A 12139-nucleotide genomic window follows, 5' to 3' on the forward strand; every position below is an offset into this window, starting at 1 on the left:
ACTAATATGTCCACAGAAGGAAACAAAATATAAAGTTTGTTCTGTCCATTTACATAAGTTATTTCAAAAGAAATAGCAATGTTTAAATGTAAAAAGAAAAGCAAACCTAGCAGTAGAACCTCAATCCAGTTCCTTTACGGTTAAGGCAATGAAGTTCAGCCCATGAGACTACATCTTTTTTGTTATATTTTGAGAAGAGCATCTGGCATGAATCTTCAACGCATCCAAATACAGCGTAAATGATAGATCAACTTGATGTCTGTACATGAAAATTCACTTGTACAAACAATTAAATATTCCAAACACGTGAGCACTTGAAAAGTTTTCCTGGTCAGTGCCAAGAACCTACATTAGAGTCTAAAAAATTCTAGCAATGCAAACATGCTAATCTGGACTTGGTCATAGAGCTAGTGGAACATACAGACACACACTGCAGCTGATCAACAATGGTAAAGCCACAACAAGATTAGGGACCTGATCTAGCAAACTCTCCACAGGTAGAAATCATGTATAAAAATATAAAAATACCAGAGATTATTGCCAAGAAGAAAGGGTCTGGGGCTTCCTTTAACAGCTTAATAGCCCAGCCTTGCAGTACTCTATTGACCCATTCACTTGGGAGTGAATAGTGATTATATACAGCAGAATAGTATTTTCTGGGCAAGTAGATTTTGTGCCTGTGTCAGTAAATTTTAATACTGTGATAGGCATAAACAAAACAGCAGCAGTCACTGAGACTGCAAGGAGGAAGGAAGGAAATGATTAACCAAGAAGTAACAACACCCAAGTACAAGGGCCCAATCACACACTATCGAATTTTTCCTTTTGGAATAAAAATCAAATATTTGTTTTACAAAATACAGGAGTGACCACTGGAATCCAAATAGAACTATACTGGGTCTCTTGGATAAAGATATACAAAGATCATCAAATCGTGTTAGGGAACCTGGTTACAACAAGGCCGTTCCCTAATCCAGTTAGGGGCATGGTTCCAATCTTGATCTTAATCATGTTCCATAACCATTCCCTGACAGGGTATGTCTACACTGAAGCTGGAGTGTGCCTCCCAACCTGGGTAGACAGTTACATGCTAGCTCTGCTCAAGCAAGCAGGCTATACTCCTGGGGGGAATTCTGCGCTACTGCACATGCACATAATTAATTAGGCGTGCATATTTTTAATTTTTTGCACAGAAAAAAGCTTCGCCTGGAATCTTGCTGCAGTTCTGCCTTTTGCCCACCAGCGGACGCTTTGGGAATAAATCACAACAGCCGCTCCCAGCCAGCTAGAGACGAGAAAGAGCCTGCAGAGCCTTCTTCGCAGCGAGCCAGGTCAGGAGACAGAGGCTATGGGGCTGCTGGGGGGCGGGGGGGTCACACAGGGGCTCAAAAGGGCTAGTGGAGGACAGACTGGGGCAGGGGCTGAATGGGAGTGGAGGCTCAGGGTTACGGCGGGGAGGAAGGTGCAGGGGCACATGGGCAGAGGGGGATGGGGTACAGAGCTACAGGGGGAAGGCATGGAGGGACACATACAGACAGGGGAGTTGTTGAGTGGGAGCACAGACATGGGGACGGGGGGCGTGGAGGGACATGTGGACGGGGGGTTCAAGGACACATAGGGGTGCAGGGGTACATGGGGACAGGGCAGATATGCCTGACTGAATGGGAGAGGCTAGGGTCAACCAGGGTCTGCATGGGGGAAGCTCCCTAACAGTCCCACCTGCCCTCCCCCCCCCCCCCCCCCACCAAAACCTGTTCCATACTTTTCTCACCCATACCCAACAACCCTCCACATTCACATCCAGGCTCCTTTGAAGCAATTACTTCCCTCTCCCTCAGCTCCTCCTTTACAACTCAACTCCCCCAAGCATTTGCACTGCTTCTGAGGGGTGCAGGAAATATAGTTCTGTATTGTAGTTTAAATGAATTATTATTCCGAGTTCTGTATTAATATGCCTAGTAAGGAATCTATTTGTCAAAACACATTTTCTGAATCTTTTTTGTTGTCTGTATTGTTACAGATATACTTGCTGACAGATATTTTGAAATAAATTACCAAAAATAATTGAAACTGGTGTGATTATATTGGGTCATTTTGACAAATAAAATATGCAGAATTTTGCAGAATTTGAAAATATTGTGTGCAGAATTTCCCCCGAGTAATGCTAAAAATAGCATGGACTAGCCACCTGAATACAAGCCTGCCCAACCCTATGGCTCTGAACTTGAGTGGCTAACTTGAGTACCGTTAACATGCGAGAGTCTACCCAGGCTCCCAGTTGCAATGTATACATACCCACAGTATCTTAGACACACTCCAGGTCAAAGCACTCTTTGATAATAAGAGCCCAAATAAGAGTTAACACATAAATTAAGTGGGCTTTTAACTCTGCAAATTGATATTTAATTCCAAATAGGAACGATAATATTTCTTCTGGACTCTCATTCACATGAGCACATGTTAATTAAAAGCAAAGGCATTTGTAGTGATCACATACTTCTTTCCAAAAGCCAGTTCCTATTGGTGTTGATGCATTTGCTCCTCACTTATATCAGTATAATTTTCAGGAGTTAATACAAGATAAGAATTTCTCTACGTTTTCTAAAGCAGTGGTGCTCAAACTTTTCCAGTCATGCCCCCCCACCTACTAGTATACAATCTGTCCATGCCCCACCTCTGTTTCAGCACACCCAAGGCTTCTTCAGCAGTAGAGCGTGGGCTAAAGGCGGAGCTGGGGGAGGAAACAGGGATGGAGGAGTAGCTGGGCCTGGAGGGAAAGCGGGGCTGGAAGGTACGACCATGGGGGCTGGCCCCAGCCCTGCTATGTACCTCTCCAAATGTTGTTCTCTGCACTTTGAGAACCATGTTCTAAAGACACTAGAGATTTCATACCATTCTGAGTGCTGCTTTGTTGTGAGTAAATCATGGGTGCGCTAATCAGAGCCAGTAATAACCTGACTGACCTGCTTTGGCATTAAATTGTGAAGTAGAAGCGTGGCCTAGTAATTAAAGCACAGGACTAGGAATCAGGAGAACTGGTATTCCAATTTCTGGCTCTCCCATTGACCCACCCTGACATCTAGGGCATGTTGTTTACACTCTGTCTCAGCATCCTCATTTTTAATGGGGGATAATAATGGTTCCCTATCTCAGAGGGGTGTTGTGAAACCTTAATTAATTAATATTTGTAAAGTGCTTATAAATCCTTGGGGTGAAAGTGTTATAGATGCAAACTATGAATTCACTCTGTCCTTGGCAAGATGGACAAAAACTAACATTTCTAAATGTGTGATTTGGGAAGTTTGCCATTTTATGGATCAGGGAAATTTGGATAGAATGATCTGAAAAGTGACAGTCCAAGACAAAGCCTTACAATGGGATACTACTGTACGCAAAAATGTTTCTGGTAGGATGCGTCAATGTTTCATTAAAAACTGCTGCTTATTATGGAATCTTCCTTACACAACAAATCTATAGATTTATAGATTTGCTAACTTTGAGTAAAACTTCATACAGAGCTCAGTCATTCTTTTTGAATCCCTTTAAGAAGTGAAGCAAGAGAGACAGCAAACTCCCCCAATTGCTTAATTACTTGCCAGTCCAGGGAGCAATGGTTCTCAAACTGTGGTCTCAGAATGTGGTCTGCAGAACCAAGAGTTGGACAGCCACTCCCTCGGATAGTTCAGGCACTAAGTTGTAGAAGATGCTAATGCTTGCAAGTTGAACAAGCCTCTTACCTGTTTAAACATCTCTTCATCCTGGTGAGTTGTTCTCACCAATTCTTGGATGAAGCCAAATGGAAGATTCCTACACAGCATGTATGGTACCAACAGAGATTGCTGCTGCAAAGACCTTTATTAATATAAAAAAGGGGGGGGCAGGGAAGGAGACATCTTTCAGAAAAAAAAAACCTGGTCTCACATTTACTGATACACCCAGATAATGGAATGTCATAACTGAGACAATTACTTCTTTCAGAAGCAACTAACCAAGTCTCCCCAAGTCCTTGTACAAAGATAATCCATCAGGGGATGCTGCTGCCAAAACCCCACTTTGGTCTAATGTGGTCTGAAGAAAACTATGTCCTATATAAACTAATTGGTTCTCCCCTCTACCTCTCTATACTGAAAAGACCCTTTGTTAGGCTCATCCTAGTGAAGCAAAAGCATTAGGTTTGTTCCACTAATCTCAACCTGTTCATTTTTCCAACTTTAAGGAAAGGATGAAGTCATAGTAATTTTCCAAATTAACACTTACTTTTTGTAAGCACACCCTATGAACCTGAAACTGAATTGAGCCTCTCTCTCTATTACACACAAAAACAGTTGTTACTCTTGGGTTGTTCATCTATATAAGTGGGTGGCTCACATTATTTTTGAGAAGCTTATTGAAGAATTTGTTTTGAATAGATACTCGTAAATTACTTGGATTTTAGCAAATAAGAAAAAAAATCAGGTCAGTGTTCTACTATGACACTGTCCCTTTAAATACTTAGAGCTTGTCTATACCAGAAGTGCTACCAATATAAATCCCCATGTGGACACAGGTATCACAGGGGTAGCCGGGTTAGTCTGGATCTGTAAAAAGCAACATCCTGTGGCACCTTATAGGCGAACAGATGTATTGGAGCATAAGCTTTCGTGGGTGAATACCCACTTCATCAGACACATGTGGACACCCTTACTCCAGAGTAAATGTGACTTTTTTGGTTTAGCTTAAACTGCTTTCAAAGTGACAAACTGAACTAGATAAATGCACTCCTATACTGGAATAAGAGTGTCCACATGAGGGTTATATTGGTAGAATTACAGCAGTTTAAATTCACACCTTAGTTTATATTGGTATATCTTCCAATATAGACAAACCCTGAGCCACTGTAATCACAGAATCATAGAACTGGAAGGGACCTCAAGAGGTCATCTAATCCAGTCCCCTGCACTCATGGCAGGATTAAGTATTATATAGACCATTCCTGACAGGTGTTTGTCTAACCTGCTCTTAAAAATCTCCAATGATGGAGATTCCACAACCTCCGGAGGCAATTTATTCCAGTGCTCAACCACCCTGACAGTTAGGAAGTTTTTCCTAATGTCCAACCTAACCTCCCTTGCTGCAGTTTAAGCCCATTGCTTCTTGTCCTATCCTCAGAGGTTAAGAACAACAATTTTCTCCCTCCTCCTTGTAACAACCTTTTATGTTCTTGAAAACTTATGTCCCCTCTTTTCTAGACTAAACAAACCCAATTTTTTCAATCTTCCCTGGTAGGTCATGTTTTCTAGACCTTTAATCATTTTTGTTGCTCTTCTCTGGACTTTCTCCAATTTGTCCACATCTTTCCTGAAATGTGGCACCCAGAACGGGACACAATACTTTAGTTGAGGCCTAATCAGCGCAGAGTAGAGCGCAAGAATTATTTCTCTTATCTTGCTAACAACACTCCTGCTAATACATCCCAGAATGATGTTCACTTTTTTTGCAACAGTGTTACACTGTTGACTCATATTTAGCTTGTGGTCCACTATGGCTGCCCAGATCCCTTTTCACAGTACTCCTTCCTAGGCAATCATTTCCCATTTTATATGTATGTAATGTTACATACTATACATATTGACCGAAAAGGTGTCCCATTTCTGTAGCTGATTTTACTCAATTTTTATCTGCTTCTGTAGATATACAAATTCTGTGTTAGATGTGTGTCTATTTCATGACCAACATCAACTTTACTCACCTTGGTTGTGTTAAAGATCCCTGTAGCACCAAAGCAGCATGGGAAATGCACTGTGATCGGATGTTGCTCAGTAACTGGCTAACCGCTGGCTGGCTACACATCTAAGAAGAATTAAAAAATAATTTTAATGCAGAATGAAAACATTCATAGATAAGACACAGGAAAGGCTGTGAACAACTTCTGCATTCATGCAATCTAAGCAAACAGATGGCATAGATGGCATATTTCCAGCTAAAGATTCTTCAGATTACATTTAATGAGCTGAACTAAATATTTTCCATTCCACTGTTGTCTACAAGGGAGACGTTTAGGTTTATGTTAACAGCAAAGGCTGCTGGTCTTAGAGATGTGGTTCTATGTGTAATAAACAATTTAAAGCAAAGGAAAGGGAATAGATAGATGCATGTCAGTCCCCAAAACAATGTCAATTTTACAGATGTCCAACTAACACAGATGGGGGTTCTGAACACAAACTTTAAAAGGCCAAATAGGAATCTCAGTAATAAAACAAAACTTCTCACAAAGCTTTTATAGAGCTATCTGCTGCAAACTATCTTTCCCCTCTGGGCAACGTAAAGTAAGAGAAGACAGTTCAAGACTCAGTGGTGTTGCAAATATGGCTTTACTCTTCTCTACAATACCTTTGGTGCTTTTCTCTCCTCTATTCCAACTCTGTCAAAACACTCAATGAGGTAGTTCAGCATCTCTGTCTCCTTACAAGTTTCAATGCTGAAATGGTCACTGCAGGAATCACAAGCACTTGCTCCAGCAGAGCCTCCCACACTTAAAAAAAAAAAAATGGAGAAAAAGAAAATCAAGATGTATATCCCTCTTCTACCAATGTCTTGCATGCTCCCAACTTTCTCTGGCAAACAACTTCTTTATAGCAGAAAACCTCATCCCAACACACCACACTCATGCAGACAAGACCTGTAAAAGTAAGTTTGTTTGTGTGACCTGAGCAGAAGTTGCTAAAGGTTTTTGTCCAGATCTTGAGAAGACCGTATTCTCACATGACTCACATTCTCTTGCTTGCTCAGCAAGCAGCCTAATGCAATTCCTAAAGGGGGATCAAGACAGTGCAGATGTTTGACAGATGGTAAAAGGAATGTAACGCTAATGGGCCTTTATAAAAGTGATTCTCAGATTGTGGATTACAGAGGTGAAGCAGCCAGTCTTCAAGCAGTGATGCTTCTAGCTAGTTGTACCCTACTCCTGCACTCTTTTTTATGGTTCCCAATTTATCTGACCAGCAACACTGAAAAAGTAACAAAACCCCTCCACACAGCTGCTTCACATTCTCTCTTGGGCATCTACTGTAAATTCAGCAACAATCACACTTTTTTTGTATAATTTTTTATTCAGATTTTTTGAGCACACACATTTGGTTAATATAATCAGTCACAGAAGCCATGCTAGTTTCTCCCTATTATATCATGCAACGGAATTTTATTTTTCAGTTACAATTTCACATAGTTTGGCTGGGACTGAAGCAATGTTTACTGGGCTGTAATTCTTCGAATCACAGGAATGTGAATCACAGAAGTGTAAGACGTTTCCTCCTCCCCGTAAGTAAATCCATACATAAGTAATGTAAGTTTATGTAAGTAAACTGGATTCTGGTGGCTGCATGTTTTGTTTTTTAAGATAGGTTCCCCGTTTGCTTCCCTCCAGCTCTCCAATACAACAGCTCACTTTTAGGAGACTGGTTGTTTTCATTAGCAGCTCAGACACTGCGTTCTTTTGTCTGTCAGAATTCTTGGATATACCACCTGGTCCTGACAACATGTGGTGCCTTAGGTTATCAGCTAACACCAACACCTTCTTTTTGATACCTCTATCTCTGGCAGGGTCTCATATTTATTGCCTTGGGATAGGCATTCATCACCATCCTCTATTTTACAGACATGAAAAATGAAAGATGAAGTTACTTGCCCAAGGTTACACGGGAAATCCATGACAGACACAGGAACAGAACCCTTTTCTCCTTGATCCTCTATCCCAAGTCTCTCTTTCTCTCCAGTTTAAACTTGGCAATTTTATTTAACATGCAAATCTCAGTTTATAAAATAGTTTACAACTACATATAACAAGTTTAAAAAAATAAAAACCTGTCAATATGGGTGGTCAAACAGCTATTCTTCACAAGGCCATTTTTCAGGGTCTCTGGGTATGTCTAAACAGCAAACAAAAACCCGCAGTTGGCCCGTACCAGCCAACTTGGGTTCATGGGGCTCGGGCTGCATGGCTGTTTCACTGCTATGTAGACATACCCAGAGACCCAGGGTTTGGGCTGGAGCCCAGGCTCTAGGACCCTGTGGGGTAGGAGGGTCTCAGAGCTCAGGCTGCAGCACAGAAGTCTACACAGCAATGAAACAACCCCACAAGCCTGAGTCAGCTGGCATGGGCCAGCCATGGTTTTTATTTGCTGTATAGACGTACCGTCTGTCTCATTGCTAACATCTCCACCCCAATAACCAGTTTAACCCTACTGACATGTTATTGGTTCAAGCTTTGATCCAGTGTAAAACTACACATACATATGCTTTTCTCCATGTAGCCTCTTTGGAGTTTCTCACCTCCAGCCTGAAAATCACCACCTTTATTTGTACAATATCAACTTCTTTTCAAAAAAGGGTTTTCACGCCAAAGTTAGTTACTTTATAGGCAACTTCATTTCAGCAATGGCTGAAATGATTCCTACACACAGCTATGTATGTTTATTACACAGGCAAAGTGCTTTGTAACTTTCAAAATGAAAGTTATTGCATAAATGTTAGATTATCATGTTAATACTTTACACTGATATTCCTCTGCAGTCAGTTAGAATGTCACGACATAACATACCAGCAAAGCCACCTGAAGCGTGGCAGTCCCATAAGAGATTACACTGCACAAATTGTGTTAACTGACATCTGGGCTACGTTTTCAATAGCACAGGTGTAAGATTTGAAATTAAAGCAAAGGGTGAAAACAACGCAGAATTCCCTGTACACAAACTGCAAAACTTTAATCTGAATAAAATACTTCTCCTGAAATCACTCAGTGAGGATTGGCAGATGGGAGTTTATTCAACTCACCTCTTTGAGAATCTTCCAACAACTATTTATAAAATCTACAGTTTTTAACTTTGTCACAAGAGTTATGTTCTAATGTTCCACCACTGACAACCACATACATAAGAGCTGGAAAGGTCTCGTTGGACTTTCCTCCTCTCCTGTGCAGGACTGGATTTCTCCCTACATGGCACTTTCCAGTTCGGTGTCTAGTCTAGTTTTAGAAGTCCCAAGCAATGGTGCTTCCACCCACTTCTCTTGGGAGGATACTTCAAATCCTAAGTAGATTTCCCTAATTTAGGAATTCTTAAAAATTAATATTCAGACTAAATTCTCCTTTTAAAAAGTCTTATTGCTCTTTGTTATACTCAAGATATAAACACCCTATCTGGAATACACGAGACAATAAGCACAATGTTGTAAGCATCATGATTAGATTTTTATTGCTATAAAGAAGCCTTTACAGTATCTTAAGACAGATCAGCGGCTGGCCGCCATCAGCTTGGGTCAGGAAACTGAAGATGGGTGTAAAGTATTCAATATGCTGGAAATGTTATAGAGCTATTGTTTTCCAAAGAACTCCCCTTCTCCAAAGGGCATGCTTCCCATATACTATTCCCATACCCATCTCCTAATTTGGCTAAGTGCAAAAGAAAAGAATAGATGCCAAAAATGTTTCTTATAGATATTTTTTAATGGGAATAATGGAACCAATATCACCAGGGCCAGACCAGGAAAACAGATCATCTAGAACTGAGCAACACGCATTCAGGGAGTTGTTTATTTTTTTCATTTCAGAAGTTGCATCCTACAGCAAAAATGTTTCAAAGGAGGTTGAGAGACTGTGATACACATTCAGCCATTTGCTATTATTCTCCAGCTACACATATCATTACAGAAGATCCTACCCTTCATTGTCATTCCTAGAGGCATCTCCTGCCTGGCCCATTCAATATTCAACGAAGTGTAATATATTTGCAAGGCTAATGGGTAACCTCCACATGCAGTGAACATATCCATTCTCATTTTGTTGTCATGTATTTCAGTGCCATATAAACTGAAGAACTTCACAATGGGATGGCCATGTCTTTGACTCACAATAAGCTATCTTTCTCCCCAACTTAGTGTCCCAAATGTATCAGTCTTCACCACCCCATCTCCACTGGCTGCTGATTTCTACTTGTGCACTTGAGAATCAGGTAACATGTGTTTCACAGATTAGAGGAAAGATGCTCAGTTGGAGTAAAGTGCTGTAGCTCCATTAACTTCAATGCAACTGCACCAATTTACATCAGCTAAGGATCTGGATCGGTCTTTTACTCCCCACTAACTTCTGTCCTCATTTTCAAGTATTCAGAAGAAGTGCTTGTGCAGGAGATAGCACGGACTTTAAAGGATGTAGTTTTTGATGAGCAATATTCCTCATATCATGCATTCAGTAAGGAGTTCAACTCACACGGCTATTTCAGACTTTGTAGTCATTAAACCTGAAGGGCAACATGACTAACATTTCCTGTATTCTGAGTCGTGTCTTTTTTTTAAAAGAACTGGCTAAGTAGGACTCATTATGCATGTTTATCCTTCATCTCCCATTAAGACCTGTCCAAGTTATCTGCTTCTTTACTTATTTCCAAAGTTCCACTGAAGAACGCTTAAAGCTCCACAAACTGTTAGTTCCTAGAGCACCCAAACATGCAAGTTACATTCTATTTCTCCAATACCTGGACCCAAACTGGACACAAGAAAAATCACCATCTTCGTTTTCTTCATCACTACTGTCCCCAGACACATCAGAAACGGCAAGGAAGAGGAGGGAGAAAGGGTTGTCGTATATACTACCGCAACAAAAGCGAAAAAGGCCATCAGAGAACAAAACAGATTTTAAAAATGAAAAGACAGCAGGAAAAGTAAAACTGCTATAGTTTTCCTTTATAAATTATCTGTCAAAAATCTTCCTAAACATGCAGCAAACAATGGTTAATACAATCCAGGACATTAGAAAAATCAAAATTAAGCTAACATGCTCCATGACGCTACTGACTATGAGTTATTCACATACCGAGATAAAAACATTCATACACAACTAATGAAGTAAACAAGGAGAGTCTTTAGAAAAAGTACAGCATAAATGGAAGCCCTTCGATCTCACTGAATACTAAAGATCAGAGCTCTGAGCTGCTCAACTGAACCACAGCATTTGCAGAGCAAAAAATGAGAGCACCAAAAAGGCTGTTTGTTGGTTTCTCCCTCCTGCAGAAGCTGGGGGATCCTGGAAGCAGCTAGCGGAGGGCCTGCACAGTAGTTAGTACCGGTCTTTGCTGACAAAGAGACGCTAATCTATCATTTAAATCTATACACTAAGGAGTCAAATCTGACATACTCCAGCAAGCAAGAGCATTCAACAAACCAACTGAAGATCCACACCAAGTTAATTACAAAGCAGGAGACCTCTTTGATAGACTATCCAGCATGAGTGTCTGAACTGCAATTTAAACGAAAGGAAGATAGTTTATCAGTAAGGAGGGGGGTAAAGGAGAATAAAAGGAAGGGGAAAGGGGGTAAAGGAGAATAAAAGGAAGGGGAAATATAGAATGATATTGCTACCTTTATGCCAATTACGTTAAATATCAAATACCTACAGAAAAAGGTTTAGTACTTTGGCAGCCAGGGCTTGTTAGCAAGTCAATATATTAGCAAGTCAACGTATTAGCTCAACACCAACAGAAAAATCAACGCTTGGTAAGTAGAGTGAGCTCAGTACAGAGACGAGTTCTTCCAAACAGCATAAAATGCACCACACCCTGCACTGCATATGTAATAGACACTGTTTGTGCTTGTGAATTACCTAGAAGGAATCCTGTTTAGGAAAGAAGAACTCCTGCTCAAGGTACCGGGCAAAGCAGTGGACAAAGGTGGGCCCACTGTTGTGGGCCTCTGTCTGGACGAGCTGACTGGCACAGCTTGAGGACTGGTAGCCATGACTGGAGGACTTGGTGAGCTAGCTGGGATGGAGATATTCAAGGAGCGTGGGATATGAGAAGCTGAAAAGCCCCAGGGGTGGGTGATGGTATATGGGTGGTACCTTGGAGAGGAGGGCTGGACTCCAGAAGGACTTGCTGCTGTGAGATGAGGGCTGACAGAAATGGAAGGCACAGATGTGATGGCAAGTGAACTGGCTGGTGGGGTAACAGATGAACCAGTCATTGGCACATGGCTTGAGAAATTGTTACTAGGAGCTGGACTAGTCCCATAGAGACTAAATCAATTAAGTGGGGAAAAGGAAAAAAAGCAGCCATTTAGGATACATAGAAGAAGGGCAAGCGAGAGACAAAATGAACAACAGAAACACCCCACT

At 41.1% G+C, this 12139-nt stretch overlaps 1 protein-coding gene across 2 annotated transcripts in view; it reads right to left on the reverse strand.

The window, feature by feature from the left end:
- The window catches only part of UBE4B (ubiquitination factor E4B), a 63821-nt gene that overhangs the window by 24362 nt on the left and 27320 nt on the right, over nt 1-12139 (reverse strand). Inside the window, exons 7-11 of one of the 2 annotated variants that reach the window (XM_054009319.1) lie at nt 11630-12040; nt 10506-10619; nt 6370-6511; nt 5729-5829; nt 3738-3852 (exon numbers count right to left, since the gene is read on the reverse strand). In XM_054009319.1, the coding sequence (XP_053865294.1) occupies nt 3738-3852; nt 5729-5829; nt 6370-6511; nt 10506-10619; nt 11630-12040 (883 nt within the window). The remainder of the gene's footprint in view (nt 1-3737; nt 3853-5728; nt 5830-6369; nt 6512-10505; nt 10620-11629; nt 12041-12139) is intronic. The other variant, XM_054009320.1, reaches the window with a different exon arrangement.

This window comes from Malaclemys terrapin, chromosome 19 (assembly GCF_027887155.1).
Source record: "Malaclemys terrapin pileata isolate rMalTer1 chromosome 19, rMalTer1.hap1, whole genome shotgun sequence".
NCBI classification, from domain to species: Eukaryota; Metazoa; Chordata; order Testudines; family Emydidae; genus Malaclemys; species Malaclemys terrapin.